The sequence below is a fragment of the Lemur catta genome, chromosome 7, assembly GCF_020740605.2.
Source record: "Lemur catta isolate mLemCat1 chromosome 7, mLemCat1.pri, whole genome shotgun sequence".
Taxonomy (NCBI): Eukaryota; Metazoa; Chordata; class Mammalia; order Primates; family Lemuridae; genus Lemur; species Lemur catta.
This window is the reverse complement of record NC_059134.1, coordinates 73525862-73550426: the sequence shown is the minus strand read 5'-3', so window position 1 is coordinate 73550426 and position 24565 is coordinate 73525862. Positions and strand designations below refer to the sequence as shown.

Below are 24565 nucleotides of genomic sequence, written 5' to 3'. Positions count from 1 at the left end.
ACTGTCATCGCTGCCCTTATACAGTCCCCTCCCTTGGAGTGTGGGCAGGACCTATTACTGGCTTCTAACCCACAGAACACAGCCAAGGGATGAGCTATTACACCCAAGGTTACATAACATTATATAAGATTGCATCTTGCTAGCAGACGTGCTCCAGAAACATTCTCCCTTGACGGGATTGAGGAAGTAGGTGGCCACAACGGGGGACCCTTCTGGCAAGGAGCTGTGAGCAGCTTCCACAAGGTGAGGGCGGCCTCTAGCTGACAGCCAGTGAGAAACCAGGACCCCTACTCCTATAACTGCAAGGAAAAGAGTTCTGCCAACAACCTGAATGGCTATAAAACAAACCCCTCCCCAGTCAAGCCTCCAGATAAGAATGCAACCCTGGCCCATAGCTTGACTGCAGCCTTACAGAGGCACCCAGCTAAGCCATGCCCAGACTCCTGATGCTCAGAAGCTGCGACATAATAAATGTGCTGTTTTAAGCAGACAAGTCTGTTAACAATTTGTTATACAGCAAGGGAAAACTAATACAGGAAGCGGACAAAAAAGGAGAGAAAGAAGAGGACCAATAGCAGCTCATCTTAAGAAATTAATCTTGGACAGTAGAGAAACTTTTCCCTCTTTGAGGAGCAGCAGCAGTCTAAGAGTCTCAGCTAAGGGCAGCCTATGTTTTCAGGTACACTCTCTGTAGATTTGAGCAGAGCTCCAACGATGAAAGGTAACTTCTCACGCTTGAAGGATAAGCAAACTTTTCCATAACAACACATGCCGGAGGGGCTGGGGCTTCTGTCCTTTCCTTGCACCTTCTCCCTTGGCACAATTGGCTGCCAAGGCTACCACTGACTACAATCAGACTAATGCCACCTAATTGACCTCCCGCCTGCTCAGTCTACTTTGAGCACTCAGGCAGGCCCACGGGGCGGTTCCCATAAGGCCCAAGGCACAACGGCGGCCAGCATCCACCTGCCTGCCTTCCCAGGAAGAACCCTCTCCTCCCAGCACACGGCCAAAGCATGAAAAATTCTACTGTTCAAGTTCCTTCCACTAGTATTGAAACCAGGAAAAACCAACCCTCTCTGGGGTTTTAGCCTTTGATTTCTCAGACCTAATTAGAGTTGGCAGGATTAAACCAGCCCCACATTATTTTAAAAAAAAAATCTATGTATTTCCAGAGTGGTCCACAAAAAATGTACCATCCAAGAGGGGAAATGAGAAAGCCTGAAATATAGGAGGAGGCAAGAAGAGGGGAAGAGCACCCCTCTCCAAAACCACCAGCCTCTCCCTCTGGCCTTGGCCAGTCTTTCCTCTAAGAGGATCAGATGAGATTGCTGTGTGTGTGTGTGTGATCTTAATAAGGAAAGTAAAAAAGCAAGCTGGTACCCACACAACCCGAGTCAAAACATGCAATCTTGTTTGATCATCACTACATGGGAAACGCTGCTTCTTCTTAGAGATTTAGGTGTTCCATTGCCCTCACTCCACACGACTCCTTCTGGGCTGGCTCCACTGAAACTCACAACTTTCAACGTAAAATCTGCTCTTACCCACAACCTGGATGATCTGGGCCAGGAGGACTCCATCCGTCACATCTTGCTGGAGATCCTTGATGAGACGCTTGTGGCCGGATTTGGCTAGATAATGATTGGCCCAGTCGGTGTAGATCTGCAAGAAAGCAAACAGGCAACTTGAGGAAGCCAGTCGGACCCCATCTCTGTGTCTGAGGCAGCTGCTCAGGCCGGCGCAGCAGCCACCGTCCCACAGGCGAGCTTCCGGGACCAGCCAACACCATTAAAATTCAGGGCATTGTGTTGACCGGGCATTCAGCTAACCGTAGCTGGGCTTTCGCTATTGAGAGATCTGCCGTCAGGGCTCAGGGAAAAGCTAAAGAAAGCTTCAAAACATGCAGAGGCCTGAATGGGGCAGGGGACACAGAACTAAACAGTCTGCTCCAGACGGCTTTGAGAGGCTGCGGCTCTAGATGCAAGCGAAGTCTCCCCCACCCCTTCCCATCTTTTTCTCTTTATTGAGAAAACGTATGGGGAGGTTACCACCCAACAGGCCTCTCTTAATGGGGCCATTCCAGGGTAAGGAGGGCTATTGAGTTAGCTGAGTTCTCAGGAGCCTGGGTCCCTTGTAAAGAAGCCAAGTATGAAAACAAAGCCCCCTCAATTACTTGTGTGTGAGTGGAGTTATTCATGGCCTCACAATAATCTCAAATTTAATTGGTTTAATTTAAAAGCCAGGCATCGTTTTCACTGTTGGGGTTCTGTGAACAAAATCCATCAAATTCCGACATATTTAAACACAGTGCTGGTGTGCACGGCACCGTGGAAGGCAAAGGCTGGGTCATCCATGGAATGGGGAGAGGAGACCCTTTGGGGAACCTATCAGACCCGTTTTCTTGGTCACAGAATCATCAAGGCCAAAGAATATTTTCCTTTGTTATGTTGTCACATTGTTCCATTTATTAAATTATTGGAATATAACAGTTGTACATATTTGGGGGGTACACAAAAGAATTATTTTCTTCTGAACAGGCCAATAATCACAAGAAAACTCTCACCTGAAAACTTTCTCTCTGTCAAAGCCAAAAACAAACAACAAAACACCTCCTCATCAATTTTGAGTGCTAATTTCCATGTATGGATTCGTGAGCTTGTAGTGGGTGTGTATGTGGACATGTGGGCCCTCGCGTATCAGCACTTTGTTTTGTTCCAGAGTGAGATGAACAAATGACTACTCAAAAAGAGAACTGCCCCAGCTCAACTGGTTAGTAGCAACAGGTTCACTTACTGATCCACACCATGCCTCCCCCGAAATGTGAAGGTGATCATTCTATCTCCAACTACCTGTGTGACTCCCAGAGCAGCGGAAGCTCTCACCCTCACCCAGGCTCTCATTCTCCATCCTGTTTCCAAACAGTTCACCCTGGATGAACCGTCCCCTCAAGGCTCCTGGAATGGGAACAGGAGCCGGGACTGGACTTGCAAAGCAGGGCCCCTGCAGGGAGGCAGCATCTCTGGCTACTCCACCTGGGGTCCACGAAGGTCTCATTCCAAGAAGGGGCGAGGCAGAGCTGCACGTTCTAGTTCGTCAAGAGGTGACAGCAATAACACCTGCCCACCACCCACCCACCTAGCTCTGTCTTCCACTGCAGAGACCCAAAAGCAGAAGAGGCACACGCACAGCACGCTTCTATTTTATACTGCAGCCCGATGACCCCATCCTTAAATCCACACTGGTCTTCTTCTCTGTGACTCCCACGTTGTCAAAGACCAAAAATCTAGTAAAGCAAGATCATTTTCAATTTTGTAAGTACAGAGAAAGCTAAGGAAATGGACATCTTGGTAATTACAGTGAATTACAATGAAAAACATGAAATCTAAAAGATCACTAAGTGAAACTTTTAGAGAAGGAGAGGAAGGAAAATAAACATTGAAAGGAAAAGAGGCAAACCTGGGTTCAAGTCCAAATTCTGTAGGCACCACAAGGGTAGGAATTTGGGTCTGTTTTGTTCCAGTGATGTATCTCAAGTACTTACAACAGCACAAAGCACGTTAGAATTTCTCAATATGTGTCTGTGGATGAATGGATGGATGACCTCATGTGAGCTACTTAACCTCTCTAAGTTTTCTCATCTGTAAAATGGGATAAATACTATCTAATGCAGTCCCCAACACCCAGACTGTGGCCCACTATGAATCTGTGGCCAGTTAGGAATCAGGCTGCACATCAATGTGCACCCTCCCACCTCCCCCCAAAATTGTCTTCCATGAAACTTAGAACCCAGCCACTTCCCATCACTTGAATCACTGCCTGAGCTCCGGCTCCCTACCACCCCCCAACCGCCCCCCAACCCCCTATCTGTGGAAAAATTGTCTTCTATGAAACTGGTCCCTGGTGCCAAAAAGATTGTGGACCACTGCTATTTATTTGTCAGTTATTCTGAGGACTGAGCACTACAACATAATTGAAAAAAAAAAAAGTACCTTATGCAGAATAGGAACTCAATAAATCCAACTAACATATAGTACCTGCTACATGCCAGGCACTGGTATAAACACTCTACACATGTCAACTCATGTGATCCTCATTCTGTACAGTAGATACCATTATGGTATCTATTTTTCAGAAGAGAAAACAGAAGAGTAGAAAGGTAAAGTAACTTTTCCATGGCCACAAGGAGAGCCAGGATTTGAGCCCAAACTGATTATTTCAGAATTGTTTAGACACTACAACACTGCCTCCCTGAGTACAAATGTAAATGTTAGTTGAGTCATTTACCCGCTCCATGACACCCTCCCACTGGCTCTAGACTCATGCTTCCATTCAGTTATGTTCTCATTGAAGGGATTAAAAAAAAAAAAATCAAAACCCAAGCCTAGTTCTATCTTTTGTCATCTTAATGTATTTGGATAAGTCACTCAACTTTTCCAGGCTTCAGTTTATTCACCTGTAAAATGGGCACAATAAGGCCCACCTCAGAAGGTAGTTATGAAGACTCGGGGAGGCACTAAATGGAAGCCCCTGGCCCGCCCATGCTGGGGCTCAGGAAGTGCAGGCAGTGGAGGAGGCTGGTGCAGAAGAGGGCTTTGGAGTGGACAGACTTGCTTTTCATCTTAGCTGCTGTGCCGCCAGTCACCTCTGTGCCCTCTGGCTGAGCTGTCCTCATTTGCAAGATGAGGACATACCTACATCATCGGGCTGAGGACATTCCTACATCATTGGGCTATTACAGAAATGAAATGAGCTCATACATATAAAGGACATGGAATCTGGTTCATGCTAGGTGTTCAGTAAATAAAAGCTAGTAATTAGAAATTCTACTACCGTCATCATAAATGGGCTATAACCAAACCAGCCACGGCCTCTACCCTCAACCTCCAGGACACAAATGACTCCAGGGCTTCTTCCCCTTCTCACAGCAAAATTTCAAGAGTCTGGAATATGCCCCACCTGGAATGACAAAGTGTGGTGGAGTGTAAAAGTAAAGCAGGTCAGAAACCAGCCAGGCGGGTACACAGAGCAAGGCCTCCCTCCCTGACTTGGAGGGTGCACCCACACTGCTCTAACCCTAGAGGGATCTACCAGCTACGTGGGAGGGACCACGAAACATCCTGAAGTGTAAAGCCACCTGCACCAAGAACATCAGCTGAAGGACAATTGGAGATAGACAAGGACACTACTGGGGGGAAGGAGACGCTGGTGTCTCAGCCACTCCCTGCCTAGGTGATTAAGGTTCCTTAAAATAAATGTACTGTCTCTAAAACTAACCTTCTTTCTGAGTCTGCATAATCCAGCAGGAAACCAAGGTTAAGCAAACTTCTTTCAACGAGTACATAAGAACACACATACCCATACAAAACACACACACACTGTGGAGCCACAGTGAGGCCAGGCAGGCATCAGGTACACCAGGGAGAACTTTTAAAGGCTGTAGTGGTCAGAAATGGCTCTGCCAAAGGAGTGAACCTCTCTACTCCAAAAGGAAAACTCTTCTTCTCTCAACTTTAATCTACCTACACACCACGGCCAAATGAATCTTCCCAGGGCACAGGTCTAATCTAATGGCTTGTTCAAAAAAGAAAATCATTAATGGCTTCCCACTTCCCACTGAATTAAAGGCAAACTTTTCACACTGTGAGTCAAGGCAGACTTACCATCCATCTGTTCTTCCCCAGAAGGTATCCAACCCCCAAGAGGAGGCAGTATATGTAGAAGAACGCAGTCTTTGGAATCTGACCAAGTCAAGCTGGCCCTTGGCTTCAGGCAAATTAATTTCTACTAAGCTTTCTGTTCCTCAGTTTTATCCTCCATAACGTGGAGATTATACCAATGTATCAAAAGGCGGAGACTGGCAAACTGCTATCTGGGCCAATTGCAGCTGACCACCTATGTATGTAAACAAAATTCTATTGGGACATACCCACATCTGTTTGCTGTCTCTGATTGTTTTCATGCTATAAGAGCAAAGCTGGGCAGTTATGAGCAAGAGAGCTTTTGGTCCACAAAACCTCAGACACTGACTATCCAGCTCTTCACAGAAGTAGTTTGCCAGTCCGTGTTACAAGAACTGAGATAACACACCTATAAATACCAAGTGCTCCACAGTAATAATTATGCCTTCCCTAAGGAAACTGGACGTGCCTCACACTTCCCCTACTCTAAACTCCTGCTACCACCTGAGTGCCTCCACCTGCGGCTACCCTGCCCAGCTCAATTCCAACGCCCACGCTTAACGTCCCCACGTCCCCATCCAAATCCCAGCTGCACACGATGAAGCAATTGTCCAGAATTTGCACACTGGCACTACCTTCTCATTCCCACCACCAGATTTTGGCAGCGACCGTCTCACTCACGCTCATCTTTGCTCGCCGGGTAGTGCCTTGCAGGGAAGCCGGAACGCGGCAGGAGGTCAGTTAAGTGGTTGCTGGGTTGAGATGAACAGAGAGAAAAAGGGCAAATCTTGGGAAACTGATTATACTCGAGACTTAAATAATGTGGGCTCTCACAAATCCTCCAACCAGAATCTTTTTATTGATTGCAAAGAGGAGGCAGCCGGAAAAATAAATCACTACATAGCTCAAGCTCATTAATCAGGACCCATCTAACAAGGATCATTAATTATCTGGAGTTTTCCTCCCCTCCCCATCCCCAGCTCTCAACTATTTGAAGAAGCAAACCACAAGAAAACACCTAGATTTATTTTTAAAATTAGTTTTCATGGGCCATGCTAAGCATGGACATAAATTCAGCCCCATCTCCTTCACTTGCTGTTTCAGTAGCTCATGCAGTGAAAACTGTTCTACCAAGGGGCGCTCTTGAAAAATAAACTCACAGTATCCTTAGTCATAAAAGACAGACTCCATCAGGTTTAGCAACTCAGCAAAAACGAAGCAACATGTGTTTGAAAGATTTTAAGCAACGGCTAAAGCACCCAGGGCTTCCTGTCTAAGCCTCCGGTACCCAGAAGCGTTTTCTCCGAAGCCTTTCATTCCCCAAAACGATGGAGGCCTGAAAGCTGCTATTCCTTCTTCCTGGGAGTCCACTGATCCCTGATCCTGGTACCTGCGAACTTTCAGTAGAAACTGGCAAGACAAAGAACTACACAGTAGGAAAGAATAAAACCATTATCCCGTCCCCAATTCCAATCCCAGATCATCAAATCATTCCCAGGAGAAAGGCGCTGAGGATCCTTGGACATTAGCGCCCAAGAAGGAGTCTGCTGACACAGCTGCCTTCTCACTCCGACCCCTCCATCTTGCTGAGGGTTCCTCCCCCCACTTCTAACCAGGGACCCCATGCTCCCGAATCGCTCTGTGAGGCAGAGAAGCTGCTGTCAAAGGCTTGAAGAGATGAAAGGAGGAAGGCAGGCAAAGACAGCTGAACAGTGCATTCATTCTGATTCACTTTATTACCCCTGACAGAATTTCAAGGAGTGTGTCATTTGTTTGCTTATAACTCCACATCATTCCATATCAAACAGGCTGAAATCCGAAAGGGAAAATTTTGACAGATCAGTTGAAGTAAAGAACCTGATCATTAGTTGTAATAACAGAAACGGATAATAACTGTACCGTGTTAAACCAACAGGGATAATAGCATTGCTGAGTTTATACTGCAATTAGCCCTCAGATCAAGGGGGGAGTGGTAACTCTCCAGAAAGGAACCCAAGAAAAATTCTGCAAAACAACTGCACTAAAAGTGCTAGAATGGAGCCATAGCAACCAAACGATAAACCCAGACAGATATGCCAGACACGCTGATGGCTCCAGAGGCAGATGGCATCAGGACAGCAGTTCCACAGGAAACAGAGTAAGATGTGTTTCCTAGAAGGAAATGCCAATGTGGGACTAAGGATTAAAGAAAACCAGTCATTCAGTGTCTGAGGCGTCTCCAGTGGATTAATTGTAAAGGGAATGCTACTGTTTGGCCTCAATTCAAGAGGTCTCACTCTGGACTTCAGTCACATCATCAACATAATGACATTTCTAAGCCTGAGCAGTAATGCAGTTAAATGGTTTAGTTCTGAATACTCCGAAGTAGTAATACAAAAATAATATTGCAACAATAGTAGAGTGGCCATCCTGTCCTTGAATACTGCAAAGAATGTCACCGCATATTCAACTGCTCAGGTTTGTTTTTTTTTTAAAGATAGAGTCTCGCTCTGTCACCCCAGCTAGGGTGCAGTGGCATCATCATAGCTCACCGCAACTTCAAACTCCTGGGCTCAAGCCATCCTCCTGCTTCAGCCTCCTGAGCAGCTGGGACTATAGGCATGCGCCACCATGCCTGGTTAATTTTTCAATTTTTGGTAGAGACAGGGTCTCACTCTTGCTCTGGCTGGTCTTAAACTCCTGAGCTCAAGTGATCCTTCCGCCTTGGCCTCCCAGACTGCTAGGATTACAGGCATGAGCCACCGCACCCAGCCTGTTCACAGTTTTAAGAAAATCAAAATGCACCATTTTTTATCAAGGGTAAAGCTGGCAACACATTCATTTCTGCATCCACAGCATCTGAGCAAGGAGCAGGGTACTCACTCCACAGGTATCCCACGTGCTTGCATAAGCTTTTAACTGCACAGGGTGAGGTGAGGAAACTGAAATGAGCTGGTGCCTTTTTTCTACTTCCCCTCTCTCCATCAATGTAGCCCCCTGCATTGGGATTGAAAACCACTGCCTCACAGTAGTCAAATGGGTGTAATGGCGTCCCCAGTCTATACAATGGAGAAAGAGGTGGAGCACAGAGAAGCAAATCTTTTGCTCAAGGCGGCACAGCACAACAAGGTCTGGGCCTGAACACTGGCTTTGCCTCTTGGTTTCTCAGAAGGGTCCAGTTCTGCCCAATGTTCTCAGACCACCCTATATGCCCAACCTAGAGGGCAATGACCCACCTTTCATCCACATCCTTGCCATCTTCTGCTGTGTTACTTTAAGGTATTTGTGGTTTTTCAACAACCACAGTGACCACAAAGGCAAGTCTCAGGTACTGCTGTGGACCAGGGGTGAGCTCTGGCTTTGCCCTACCTGCTGAGTGACCGACCCTTGGTGACTCATGTCCCCTCTGAGTGTCAGCATCTCTCACTTGTACAGCACTGATATACAGTTGATTTACGGATTAAATGAGATCACATAAGTGGTTAACAGCAACTTTACACTTCCAGGAGCCACACATTTTTAACTACTCCATTGGGAATCTTTTCCAAATGGATTATAATGATCCCTGCTTTTTAATTAACACATTTTCAGTTTTTCTTGATGGCCCAGGGACATCACTATGAATAATAATGTTTTGATGTACACAAGGACGCCCTTAGGGCCTGCTGAGTTGCTGGACCTTCTTTAAAAGACCCCAGAGTCTTTTAAAACTGTGTATAAAGGAAGAACAAGTACTGTTCAAGGGAGAACAGTGCTGGGATTTTCCCTCAAGGGAAACACATAGGAGAAGAATTTTGTGGCACCCCTGTGAGCTGCCCCAAGGTTCAGTAGGGAAGGGTTTTTGGTTTTCAGCTGATCTCCAGCCAGGTGAGACTCCAGAAAATCCAGCTTCAGGAGCACTGAGATGTGACTGGGTTCTGCAGCCCCCAGAGCATATGAGGAATTGCACTGCCAGCCCTTGCTCCTGACATACATTTTGTAATATGGTTAACAATAAACGTTTATACCAAGGATATAAATCCCTGTCCGGACCCAGAAGGCAGCAGGGGGAGTGGAGGAACCATCTGCAGGTTTCCTACCTTTTTATCTGTAGTAACCCACCTGCCTGTACAACCTCCAAACAAAGATACACCCTGATACCTGCCCACATGCATGCCTTTGTTTCAAAGGGATACATACACATGCACACACAGAGCAGGTGACTAGAGAGAGTAGCATAGCTTATCACTAACCTGGATTTCCATCTTTCTCCACCTCCTGGCACCATCCTTACTCCTACTTTACCTTTGAATATCAAGCTAAGTTGCTTAAAGCTGCATGCATGCCCTGGTGCAGTAAGCAGACTTTGCCTGAGCACCATCTACGCTGGGCGCTGCTCTTGCTCCAGTCTTGGGTAGGATAATAACTACCATTTGCCACAGGATGAAGAGAACACCTTCTAGAGTCAGATCATTTAGGTTCCAAACATGCCTCAACCACGTCCTGGCAGAGTGATCTTGAGCAAGTTATTTAAACTATCTGAGCCTCAGTTTCCTCTTCTGTAAAATGGATCACCTACCTATTCAGGTTACTGTGAGATCGAAATGAGATAATCTACCAATGCCTGGCACATAATAAGGGCTCAATATGTTAGCTGTGATTATAATTCCATAAAGATGATGACATACAACATGAGCATTTTGCAAACAATAGATTCCTTTCGTTCCCAACACACTTGGTGGTGATCAAGTGAGGAAACCATGGGAAAGCACTTTGCATCCTATGAAGTGTGGAACAGAACATTGCCTGACCCAGGAAAACAGTGCAAGAGGACCAAATATCCAATAATGGGGTATTTCCCCCATTTTACAGATGAGGAAACTGAGGCTCTAAGAGGTAAAGTGACTTTCCCAGTGTAACATGATGAGTACGTAGGGTTTGAAAGCGGTGACTCTCGCTGCTGATGATGCTACACTGCCAGTGAGGAACCCACACAGAAACCACTAGCCATAGAGGATCGAGTGCCACAGCAGTGTGGGAAAAGCAGTGAGAGAAAGGCTTATTGCACAATAGCCACCACAGTGTCTCCTGTCCCTGGGAACAGAGCTGGCCACTTGTCACTCAGGACTAACAGATCCAAGAGGGGAGCCGACACTTTCCCATGTCACCAAAGCACAAAGCAAACATACTTTCACAACAATGTCACTGAAGCAAAAACAGAAATGCCACTATAACACGAGTTGCCACCCCAGGGCTGTATCCGAGTAGGGAAATGCTCAGGGGTAAAGTCCCCCAGTGTTTCCGGTCTGCAGTGGGGCAAGGCTAGCCTGGGACCCTGCGCAGCAGCGGATGCTGGAGCTGTGCCTAGGCCTGGCCCCACAGACACACAATGGTGGCACTGTCTGCTGGGAACACGGACAAGCTGCAGGTGGGTGTGCTTAGCACCTCCAGAGGTTTTGAAATTGTGCCTTTGGAAAAATAAACCAGGCTGGTGAACGTGTTGGCAGGAAGTGGTGGTGTCTTAAGGATGCGGACGTAGGTGCCCGCTTCCTCCACACCTCGAGCTAACCCACATTTGAAGCCTAGATCTCCCTCTCTTGCACCCTGTTTTCCTGGGATGGGAAAACATCTAGAACAGTGCTTGGCACGTAGCAGATGCTCACTGATAGTTGTTGAACTAAATGAATGATCTGCCTCAATTTACATGCTAGAAAATAGAGTCTCTAAAAGTTTAAGTAACAAACTAACACCTCTCACAATAGCAGAATGTGTCTCCAGGTCTCCCTAGGGTTTCCCTGGAAAATCGAATAAGGCCAAATAAGAATGAAAACTGGAAATCTTACTGATCACTAAAGAACAAAATTGGGTCCCTCTCTACAGTATTTCCACCCACTCTCTCCAAACCTTAGAACCCAGATCTGAACAACTTTTAACCACGATGTCTAGTGGCTCCAAGAAAGCCAAATGTCAGAGCCCCACTAGAAATTTCTCAAGTGTTTTCTCTCCCTTCCTGTGTTGTTCATTGGTTACTAATTAGATGCAGTCTCCTTCCAAGTGTTTCCTCTGCTTCTGATGGGCATCGGGCCCTCCTACGCAGGTCTGGGGGCAGCTGGGGGTGCACTCCGTTTGACAACAACCACAGAGCTACCACCTGGCAGGGCAGCCACACCTAAGGCGGTGCTGAGAACCTGGGCCATAACATGGGCCTCTCTCTGGTCTGGTCACAAGCTGACCTTTTAAGTAGCAGCCTCCTTCTCTTTCTCCAAACCTCGGTGGCTCCCCTTACGTGCGAGATGCCAGCAATCGGGCCTCTCAGCTGCCCCCGTCCAGCCTAAATGCCTCACTTTAGCTCTAGACACAAGCTTCCCAGGACTTTTGGCCCCACTGTGCCCAGCCAAGACCTTGAAGTCCTGGGTAACCTCTCACAGGCTGCTTAACCTCTCTGTGTCTCGGTTTCCTCTTCACAGGACTGTTGAGAAGATAGAGAAAGATTAGATCTGCAGGACTCAGCACATGTCTGGACAGAGAGTAAGCCAAGGCTTTGTGACCTGGGGCAAGCCACCATCTCTGAGCCCCAGCTTCCACGTCTGTAAAATGGGATGATAATCTCATCTGCTGTGAGAACTTTTGTGTCTACTGTAAGGACTTAATGTCTGCAACACAGGGCCTTGCACATAGGTGGCACCCTTAAATGTTAATTTCCTTTCCCTAGTTTCCGTGTCCTCAACCACAAATCCCTCATGTCCCTCAGCAAGTGGCACCCTTCACACTACAGTTCCATACAACTTTAACCCTCGGCCCCCGAGGGCAGGTTCTGCAGTCTGGCATGCCTCCCTCATCCCCTCCAGTTAGAAGAATGTCCCTTTCTCCTAGAAACCAATCCTGACTGCCAGGCTTCTCTACCTTTACCTTCTCTGAAATCCTAGTGCCCAATCAATACATACCTCTGCACCTTTGCACACTGCATCCTCTCTGCCTGAGGTGCTCTCTCTACCCCACCCCCGCAATGCCTACTCTTATATCTTAAAACCTAGGTCAAGCATCAATCCCTGTGAAGCCACTCCAGCTCACTTTCTCACTCCCAACACAGAATTAATCATTTTTTCTTCTCCAGAAGCACTTTGCACAAGCCTTTATTGTGGCTATTATAACTAACTATTCACATGTCCCCCAATCAAGAGCATCTCCAAGGTGGAGAACAAGTTTTATCCAAATTTCAAACACTAGCACAGCACCTGACTCACTGCAGCAGTTCCATAAACAAGCATCTATTGATTTACTGATGGATGGATGGAAAAAAGGCAAACAGAGGGAGGAAGGATCCAAGAATGGGAGGCAGGGTGGGAGGGAGACCTGGGTAAACAAACGGTCAAACATCCAGATGGATGGACCGATGGATGACTGGGTGGAAGAGGAGAGAGATGAATGATTACACGGGGGGATGGATGAACAGACAGGGAATGAATGGGTGGGAGAGATGAATGAGTCTGTTACCCTTTACTGCCTCGATCATAAAGTCCATGAAATCGAGATATTTCATGTATCTTTTAGACCAGTCACAACAAAAGGCACAGAGCAGGCCCTGGCAAGGAGCACCGCTGTGAGACGGTTTCCACAGCGTGGCCGCAGGAACCCTCTGACTAGGGAGCCTGAAGTGCTATTAAAAAGAACAGACACACGGTGGTGTGCCAGGGCAGGCTTGGACTAGCTCAGGAGAGTTGATTATACAATTTTCAGGGTGCCTGGGAGCTGGGTGTTAACCAAGCCATTATTTTAAAGTTAAATTATACAACTTACGATTAAAACTTGTATTTTTAAAGGTGGTAATGATAAGGAAAACCCCCATCTACTACTTGGCACAGCAGCCACCTGAGACCCCCAACCCTCACAGAAGACCCGCATCAGCATAATACTAACTTATCACCTGGCCCATCAACCAATCTATTACCTGGTGCATCAGCATAACACTAAACTTATTACCTGGTGCATCAACTACCCTATTACCTGGTGTATCAGCATAACACTAAACTTAATTACCCAGCCCATCAACTAATCTATTACCTGGTGCATCAGCATAACACTAAACCTATTACCTGGTGCATCAGCATAACACTAAACCTATTACCTGGTGCATCAACATAATACTAACCTATTACCTGGCAGGCACTAGTCACCTGAGACCCCACCCCTCGGACCACCCCAACTTAATAAAAGTAGGAAAAATCGGGTAGATGGGGCTCAGAATTTGGTGGCGAGACTCCTCTGAGCCTGCCGGCGAATAAACCTTGATTCTCCGAGTCTCCGTGTGCCGCTCAGTTTGTCCTCGGGACCACCCACTGTAACACTTGCTGTAACAGTAGTAAATACTCAAAACTCATCACTTCCTAATTATTTTTCATTTTACTACTGTTTCTGCTCTTGGGGTAATTTACATCTATTATATCTGTATGAAGAAAATACTATATAATGGTGTGTACTACTGGACGTCTCTTCTGAGCTCAGAAATTAACTTAAATCAAAATCAGTCTTGGTAGAAGGATTGACACCACCATGGAAATTGGCAATTGCTACCCATCAGGCTTTTTTTCCTGGGAGAGCCAACTGTTAAACATCACTGAGTACACACAGGTGAGAGAGAGAGAGGAAGAAAGAAAAAAAAAAAAAAATCACTCAGTACACACAGGTGAGATGGGGGAAAAATTTCACTGAGCACACACAGGTGAGATGGGGGAAAAAGTGTTATTATTTTCCCTCCTCAGCCCCCCACCTCCAGGAGGAAATTTCTTTGTTTTGTAGAATCAATGATGAGTATGAGTATGCAAATTTAGGGGAGAGCAGACCGAGCCCAAATGCTTTGCATGAGAAAAAGGGAATTCAGGGAGTGGTAAGACCTGGAGCTGGGATGCAGAGAGGCTGTCCAGGTGGGAGAGGAGAAGGCTTGGAGACAAGATCGTGGGGTATTCATGTCAAAGTGTATACGATCTAAATTCTCCCTTGGAAATTCTCGATACAATCTATATTCTTACTGGTGCTGCCTAGGGCAAGTGGAATCCTTCTCAGGAAGGACAAGAGGTGCCAGGTTCTGCTTCCCAGTGGGTAAAGGGACAAGAGAGAGTGAGCCGGAGCCAGGGCTGGGTTACTCCCAGGGCCAAGTGGTAGCTGGTGATCTCAGGGTATCCGTCTGCAGCACTTCGCAGGCTGCTCGTTACAGGGCACTTGCTCAAGGAATACTGGCTGAAAGGCCCTCCTGGCCGCCCCATCCTTTTACGCAAGTCTACGGGGTTTTGGCACTGGTCTCCTGAACGTTTACTGTTGTCACGTTGCCCAGTCCTCCCTCCCCCCACACTGACTCTGCCACCCTCACAGGTGTCCCTAAGGGCTCTTCCCAGCCACTGCACCCGCACCTGTCTCTGCCTTACCCAGGAGATCAAAACTCACCTGACCCTTGGTCCGCTCCATCGGGGATTGCTAGGGGTCAGGCAGCTCTGGCAGGGAGCAGTTAGTCACCACCCCCCCCACACTAACATTTACATTTCCAATGGAGTCCTCAGTGCTTACAGGAGACCGAAGTGAGGAAATGTAATCACTCCAGCGAGCCTCCGAGAGATTTTTTTTTTTAAATGGTAAAAGGTTTTGGAGAGTTTTGTTTGTTTGTTTGTATTCTTAGGGTCCTTCAGACCACTGCAGGTGAGCGGCTATATAAAGTGTGTGTTGCTTATTAAAATTCTCAACACCCAAGGCAAACTAAGTGCACTCATGGTGGTTATTTAAGGATGCAAGAAACCTGAGCAGTCCATGGTAGGTATTTAAGGATTTCCCCTAGCGCACAGGGGTCAGGTTTCTGGAAAGACTATGCAGCAGCCTGATTTATCTAGGAGAATCAGATCCAGAGGGGCCCTCTAGGGCCGTCCCCTTTTCTAGGTGAGGGGCTGTGACTGAAGACACAGCAAAAACAAGGTGGCAGAGGCCTCCTCTGGTTTCACCTAGAGAAACAAGGAGGTAGAAGAGCTTAGGGTTTGGAAAATATACTCTTAAAAGATGCGTAAACAAATACAAATCAAAACTTATGTATTTTTTACATAAGGGATGTGCCAACCATAAATAATGGATCATAAAGCATTGACCTTGGAATGATCGATTATAAAATGTTTAACACCAAAAAGCATTTGCTTAGGAGAGCAGATATTCCGTTCTAAAGTTATTCCATAAACTTCCCTGAATTTTGTGTTAAGGTATCCAAATCCAGGTAAGTCACTTAAACTCTTCAAACTCAGTTTCTTTATCTGTGAAATGGAGATAATAACTAGTGCACTGACTCGAGGATTAAATGAGAAAAAAGTGCAAAGTGCCTGTGAACACACACGTAAGTACTCAGTGAGGGGTAACCATGCTTACTACGAAAGATACAAAGGGACCTGAGAAGCTCTGACATTCTCATACAAGGTCAGAGGGCAACATCCCAGTAGGCAGACAGGCACAGATCCTAGCAAAGACACTGTCATGCCATTTGTGGGAAAGTTGTGTGGCACAGGCTTTAAAAAACTCTAGATAGTAGGAAATTCCCAGCAGTGGCTGCGGGGCCCTAGGAACTTGCTTCCTTGCCCCTCCCCCATTTGGGAGCCTCATCACTTTCTCAGCAACTCTATGGCCAAGAAACTTGGCCACAGTGGAAGTGACCGTTGTGCCTCAGGCCCTTCTCCAGCCCAGATGTCAGAGCTCTCAGGCCTGGGGGCATCCAGGTTTTTTGTGTTTTGTATTTTTATAATAGACATTCACTAAGAAGACTACCAGATAACAAGTTGGCACCTAGGAAAGAAGGGGTGTCTCCCTTACCCAGGGAACAACCTGGCCCAGAGCACAAAAGAACAGATTTATACAAAGATACTATTTATTTTACAAAGTCCTGGAAGAAAGCCCCGATTGATTCATCTCAAGAAGAAGAATAAAGTCCTAACAACAAGCCGCTGGCTCTGCCTCCCATCTGTAATGCTTACAGTTTACAGAGCTCTTTCATAAACACAATCCAATCTGAGCCTCACCATGATCCCGAGGATCGCGGTGGCAGCTTGCACTCTCCCCATTTCATAGGTGAGGCCAGTAAGATCTCAGCTGGATGAAAAGGTACAGCCCAGGTATTCAGTTACAAAAATCAGGTCAGGCCATTCGGATGGCTGAGGATAACGTGGAAGTTGTAGGACGAAACTGGAGGGATTCTTCCATGCCTACGAAAATGGGAATTTGAAAGCTTGGTCTGTCCGGCCAGGGTCAGCAAGGGATGGAAATCCCCATGCAGCCTTGCAAGATGTGTTCATTAAAGCTCAGAACCACATTCCATAGCTTCTTCCTACTGAAACATCTATTTTTAACATCCTATCTCAAAAAAAAAAAAAAAATCCCTTCCATAGGGCAGCGAGCCTAGACTCCAGGAGTTAAAAGAAAATAATCCAAAGAAGTCTCCATCAATAGTGGTTGGCCTGGGTAGCGTTAGACATCTAGCGCAAAAACCCACATCCAACGTCCCAGCACCTTGGTGCCTTTAATGAGCCAGCACACCTGGAGGATGAAGGGACAAGAGGATATAAAATAGAGAACTCAATAGTGGCTCACATGGAAAAAAGCCTCAAAACCATGTCAAATGGTATCTTCACACAAGGATTTTTTCCCCTACACCATTCATACCCGCATCATTCATATCTTTACACATAAAGGGCCACTCAGAATATCTGCTCACCTAAGCAAATGCTGTGGGAGTTTAAACATTTTACAACTGGTCACTCCAAGGTCAGCTATAGACAGTCATCATTAAGCACATAAGAGAAGCACACTCTTCCCTAGAAAATAAGCCTCTGCGAAACTGCCTGACAGTGCCAGTGTTGCCTAGGAAGTTGGGCAGCGATAAGTTTTGGGAGGGCAAGGATAAACTACAGCATTTTTGCAAAAAGAATAAGCTAAGGAGGTTCTCTCCCTGTCCTAAAGCTGTGGCCTCTGACCACATCAAAGTGACCGCTCTGATTGTCACAGCACCACGCAGCTGTGAGCACCAGGACTGACATTAGCCCCTGGGTGACATTAATCGTCTAAAGGTTAAGGAGGCATAAAGGAAGAAAGTGCATCTTGCCTCTCTGCTCTGTGAATACAAGCTCCCAAATGGATTCTCCACAGTGAGTGGAAAGCCACTGAGGAAGCTGCCTCCCAGCTTGAAAGATCTCATTCGGGTTCCCCTGGCCAGGGGAGAGAAGGGGTAGTGGCACTTCCTGGGCCATTCCCAGGTCTCGCTGCACGGGGAATCACTTCCAGTAGCCCCCACACAATTCCTGCTGGCAATAAGCCCTCTGGGGTACCCCCTGACATCTCCTCCAACCCTTAACAAAAGTCCAAAAAAAAAAATTCTCCCCACTTGCACCTGCCGAGGTGCCATTGAAACCTGCCACACCTGTTGACATCAGTAATCCAGCCTCCTCAGCTCCACCTTTGCTTTATGCAATTGTATTTTCTCAGGCCACCAACAACTTCCAGACAGATCTTTCTCTACCTGCTCTAAAAATACACCATTCAGCCCTCGCCCTGAGGACACTCGGAACAGAAAAGCAACAGAGAGGGAGCAGCTAGCTCAACAAAGTGTTCCACAGAAGAAACGCCCGCTTGGAGGGCTCATGGTCCCACCTCGCACAGAAAATAAATTGAAACCATCTCTACACACAAGCCCAATTCAAATAAACTTCATTGCCTCTCCCCAGAGACCCTGCCAACGTCGCTGGAGGTTGCTTACCACTTTATAATGGTCACAGGAATCTCGACTTTGACCCCGGGCGGGAACCCACAAGTTGATGCTTATAGGCATGGCTCAACCCACGGTGGCAGCCCGGTCCTCAGGCGACGGCCTGTGCCCTCTCTGGGGGTGTCTAGTTCAAAGCACTGTGGAGGCATGTGAAGCCTCCAAGGTTAATTTTAGCTGAAGTCACGCACCCGCTGTGGTCAGATTTTCTTACACAGGCCACCTCCTGAATAGCGACAGCTTATGTTACCCCAACTCACTGGGCGGCCCTCTGGCCCTGGCCCTGACTCCAAACTGCTGCAATTCTTCCATCTCCATCTCCCCTACTACATTCTTGCCCTCCAAAATAATCTGAATCTCTGTGCTTACATTTTCATGACACGCTCGGGGAAAATAAATCACTGTTTCTTTGGCTGCCCCAGGCAAACAAACCTGGGGAATAACTCCCCCCTCAGCCCACACTTGGCAGAAGCTGGGCAAGGAGGCTCTAGACCAAGGGACTGTGCAAACTTCACTTCAACCAGGCAGCGGCTGCAGAGGCCACACAAGAGCACTTTCATCTTCTGCAGCGGGGTTTCGACAAGGGTCCTCGGCACTGCTAGTCACGCGGTGCCTCCACGTGTCTCATCTTTTGCCTGACTCTGTCAAAAAGAGGAACAACCATCCCAGCCCTTACACTTCTCTAAAAGCCCAGTCTGGGAGAGAAATCTGCATGTTTCATGCAAAGGTCTCACTCCTGCCAATGTAGAGTGTGAGCCTTCATTCAATTCCGCAGAGATTGTGAAGAGGCTATTAGGGCATCGGCAAAGGTGCTGGGTTCCAGATTTCAGCAAGTGGACGAGTGTGGACTCCAGGAGGAAGGTCAGTAGCAGCTCTCCATTTCAGGCCTCACCTCCCGCCCAGCTGAGAGAGAGGGGTCTGGAGGCTTACCGATCCCGTGTGAATGAGAGTTGCCTGCTAGACCGAACTATGGTCTACTCTTGAAATTGCCTTTTTTCAATGCAGACAGAACCATGGAAGGGCTATGAAAAAATTAAATCCAGTGTGGCCTACTGTGATCTCAAACACATCGCACAGCCTGTAACCTTGCAAACAAACCACTGGTATGCAGTGTTGAAAATAGGTATTAAGGCCATGCACAGGCCATGCTCCAAGTAGGATGAAATGCAAGATCTTTGCCCCACCTTAGGTCTACCTGTTACACTCTCATGCCATCCTAAGCCTTTCCTTCATAAGACTCACTACACGTGTAATTATTTCATTCACTGAGGTACTCACTGAGCACGGACTCTATGGCAGGTACACTTCTCTCTCAGGATTCAACAGTGGGTAAGAAAGTGCTCTCATGAGGCTTTATTCTATTGAGGATGAGGGGTAGGAGAGAGAGATTAAATGGCAATAGCAAATAAGCAAACTAACATCAGAGAATAATAAATGCTATGAAGAAAATGCAGTAGTGAGTAAATTGTGAGGAGTGGAGGGGAATCAAGAACGGCCTAAGGAGGTAACATTTGATAAGAAACCCAATTGAAAAAAGGGGACGGCATGCAACGACTCAGGGCAGGGTTCTCCCAGCCCAGCATTGCCTGGAAACCTGTTAGAAATGCAGATTCTCAGGCCCAGCTCCAGACCTACTGAATCAGAAATTTTGGGGGTGGGGGCCAGCAGCCTGGGTTTGAACTGGCAGGACCAGTTGATTCTCATGCACACTACAGTTTGTGAACCACTAAGCTACAGGAAGACCATCCCAGGTGGAGGATTCTATAGACAACATAGATCTGTTTTGTTCACCACCAGGATTCCTAGCCACTAGTCCGGGGCACAGCACAGAGCAGGAATTCAATAAATATTTTTTGACCACCGCCTGCCAAGATTTAAGTCCCAGGTCCCTAGAACCCAGTTAAAAATCGTAAAAAGACAAAAATCACAAAAGGGTTATATTAAAAAAACTTCATCAAAAGCACCCAAAAAGGAAGAGGAGGTCATTTAGAATTCCAGGCAGCCAGTGGAAAAGCTTTAGGTAGTGCCAGAAACTGCCAGCCGCTAAGAGTAACTCTTCCCAATCTAATAAAATTTGGCATCACAAAGTTGGCAATTAGATTTCCTGTAAAAGGCTAAGTGTGTAACCTTCTGCTTCCTGATTCTGAAACTCAGTAAGAAAGGCATTAGTGTGTGGCAGCTGGGATAATCATTTAATTGATCTTTTCCACCCATAGAAGCCTCCCTTCCCCGCTCCAACCCACTGACTTGTAAATCAATGTCACCTTCATTGTGAGCACAAAAAGCCAGGAGAAAACACCCCCCCCTCCCCAAACCAAATTGGAGTCAATTTCCTAATGGGGCCTGGGTGACGCTCTAAATGGGTGCTGCCACTTCTCCCCCTCTGGCCTCCTCCTGGGCCACCCACACAGCTCCAGCCAGGCCAGGAGGAGCTCCTGACATGCACAGCAGAAACAGGGGCTTCCCACAGTACAAACTCCGTCACAGAAAGGGCATAGATTCTGACATCAGCCTCCAAATCCCTGAACGGGACAGTATTTTGAAAGCAACTAGAAAGGCATTTAGCACATAGGAAGGGTTCAATAAATCATATATATATTTTTCTCCTCCTCCTCATTATTGCTATGTGTAATTCCGTCATTCATTCAACAAATATTTATTGAGTACCTATAATGCACCTTTTCTGGGGACAGAATGATGACAAGGACCTTATTGTCTTGAGGAAGTGACAGTAATCATATAAGGATGTCAAATAAAGACATTATAAAATGGTGTCAAAGGGCAATTGTGACAAATGCTACAAAGCTGAAATACATGGCACCATGAAAGCCTATATGGGGACAATTGGACCTATCTAGAGCTTATTAAAATACAGATACCACGGCTCTGGGTGGGCATGTACATCATCCTCAGGGTGTGAGGCCCAGACACAGGTGTTTTCAATAAGCTTCAGCATTCTCACTGCTGAAGTGGAAGGTTCTAGACAAATAAAGGTGGACAGCTGGAATGATCCACGCGGTAACCAGTTAGAGTTGAAGACTATAGAAATTATAAACTAGTTTTAGTTTGTAAACTAAACCATAAAACAGTTTATCAGTATAAAGCATATACTGATCTATATCATATATCAGTATAAACTAATCTAGATACAATATTTACAGATATGTGTATATACACAGGGCAGTATACACACATATACTTCCTTGTTCTATCAGCTGAGAGAGTCTAAAAACAATGACATCCCAGTAGCAACAAGTACAGCTGGCCCCAGATCTCGGTTTCTAATAGCATTCTCCAATAAGAAGAACCAGGGTTCCTAGGAGAAATGGCCAATTTTTGGATCGGGCCAGGAAATACTGAAGATAAGCCTCGAGCATATTATAGCGCGATAAAGTAAGGACATATCTCCACACCAAACACAAAGAGGGGGTGTGCAAAGGGGACACAGAAGCCAACTCAAAGAGTGCCCAACGGCCAAATCTGGCTGAGCGCCAAGCAATTTGAGCAATAAAATAAAGTACTATTGGGTTATAACTTAAAGTATGAAACACAAATCCATGGGTTCATAATGATAAGAACAGATGATTGAATAAATAAATGAAGAGAATAGAAAAATCTTCCATGTAAAAAGAATTCCAAATAATTTATGTAGAGACTCTGCTCTTGAGGTTAAGCATGGGCTGCAACACAGAGTACAGTATGGAAAAGAGGGAAAATAACTTTATAGGGAAGAAACCTGGCAGGCACTACCTCAGCCAGGTGACCCAGGTCAACATAAATGTTAACAAGTCATGCCCGACAGCATGAAGCCCGATATGATGTGGTGAAAAATAGCACTTTACCTCCGGGGTCTTCCTATTCAAGACCTACAACCCCAGTCTAAGCAGGAGAAGAGCATCAGGCAAATCCCAGTTGGGGGGACCCTGGGGGTGGACATCCTACAAAACACCTGCCTAGTCCTGCTCAAAACTGTCAAAGGCATCACAAACAAGGAAAAGTCTGAGAAACTGTCACAGCCCAGAGGAGCCTAAGGAAACGTGACAACTAAATCTAATGCAGTATCCTGGACAGCATTCTGGAACAAATAAGATAAAAACTAAGAAAATCAGAATAAAGTATGGACTTCAGTTGGTAATATTTCAATACTGGTTCATTAGTTGTGGCAGACATGCTCTACTAACATAAGTTGCAAATGATGGGTGGGCTATATGGCAACTTTCTGTACTATGGTCACAACTTTTCTGTAAAGTTAAATCTAGTCTTAAATTAAAAGTTTATTTAAAAAAAGAACAAATACAAAATTTCACAGTTGACTATGGTGTCCAGCCAGGTTTGAAAACCCAATTCTTAATCCCCCACGGCTAACATGTGGATTTAGCCACTTCAAGGGCAGAATGCTAGCCTCGTGTTTGATTTGGGATCACAGAATTTCAGAAACCTTCATGTGTGTATGTACACACAAACACATAAAAAATATACAGCGGTAGGCATATATAAAGTTTATACCCTAGTTATTATGTACAAGAAACTCTTCTGCGTTTGTGAATTTCCTGGAATCCTCATTAGTAACTGTTAAGGATAAAAGGACTTAACAAAAAAGAAGCCATTCAAAACTCCAGGTTTTGCTTTGATCCATTGAAAAGGGCCATGAAAGAACGATTTGTGCCCAAAGAATAAGTGTCAGGAATCTCCCAGTTAACAACCCTGAGCCCTAACTCAAGAGATCCCGTTTGTTCTTAGATAAAGATTCTGCATTTGGTTCTTCCTCACCTTTGAAAGAAGGAATAAAAATGCCTGAGGTTCCCTCAGACTTACCAGATCAAAACTTGATATGAGACATTGTAATTAATAACGTAACTTTGAAACACCAGATCCTGAGAACTTCAGTAGGGTAAAAACGTCTCCAAAAATGAATTAAATAATCCATGGCCCATGATCTGCTTTTTAAGGGGGGAAAAAATCCTCCGTATGGTTGGAAACATAAGCTAACTTTTACTAGAAATAAGTGGCAGCATTTCTGTCCTCTGGGTCACATTTTATATAATATAATTGGATTGACTATTAATAGACAATTAGAAGACAATTGTATTTTTAAGGTCCCACCGTATCCCTTGTTTCCCATGAAAGGATAAATTCTTTGTACAGATCTCTTTTACTAGACATAACAAAATCATCTCTCTCCTTTTTTTAATAAATAAAAGAATAAAATAATAAAGTGACAAATTAATTTCCCCAAACATAATAAAACTAATTTAATCATTTTGTGCTGGCCATCTGCTTTGTGGATGCAAATTTAACCGCATTTTCCACCGCCTGATAACTTGCTTAATTCAGTTAGCTCTTGTGACCCTGCTTTTGTGCTCAGTTCTCAGTGGGCCCTTCCCCTGGTGGCTTCTGACAGCTCCTAGTCAGGGGCTGACCGGGCCAGGGAGCGTTTCCCCAGGGAGCAGTGACACAGCCCCTCTCCAGCTGGCGCCACATCCATGAACGATGTCTGAGGAGGGCAGCTGACATGGCCAGAGCCTCAGCTGAACTGGATAGTGCGTACCACTGAGCACTGCCTATGTGTCAGGCACTAAGCCCTTTATATGTGTTTGTCACATTTAATCCTCACAACCTTAGAGTTAGCTTCTCTGACTAGTCCCATTTTACTCACGGGGAATCTGAGGCTCAGAGAAGTTAAAACACTTGCTTAAGGACTCAGAGCCAGGTCTCAGTACCAAGCTCGTCTCACCTGACAACCATCAGACACGGGGCAGGTAATTCAGCACAAGAGAACGGCTGCTTCTCAGTCTTGGCTTAAACGGAGGCACCAGTCCCCCAGATAAGGGTTACCAAAGCATGGGATACGTGCACAAAATGCAGAATTTCAAAGGAATGCCAAACAAAGGGCCCCCTTTAAGACTTTTCCTGCCCTGCCAGATGGAGGAGATAAAAAGAGGTGAAGGTGTGGAGACTTTTTTGAAAAGAGGAGGTTATCACTGGACAACACTGCTATGAGCTCATCCTCTACCTTCCCACTCGAACCTGCTGGGTGGGTGAGAATGTCCGTGGGGCCTCCGGGGAGTGAGAGATGAACATCCCTGCAGTTAGGGATGCTGCAGTCTGGGGTCCAACTCCTGCCCTAAGAATTGAGAGGGACAAGGAAGGG

At 46.1% G+C, this 24565-nt stretch overlaps 1 protein-coding gene across 6 annotated transcripts in view; it reads right to left on the bottom strand.

Annotated features, from left to right (window-relative positions):
* The window catches only part of NAV2 (neuron navigator 2), a 372791-nt gene that overhangs the window by 255031 nt on the left and 93195 nt on the right, over positions 1–24565 (bottom strand). For all 6 annotated transcript variants that reach the window (XM_045557674.1, XM_045557675.1, XM_045557676.1 and 3 more), the window contains exon 2: positions 1548–1665. In XM_045557674.1, the coding sequence (XP_045413630.1) occupies positions 1548–1665 (118 nt within the window). The remainder of the gene's footprint in view (positions 1–1547; positions 1666–24565) is intronic.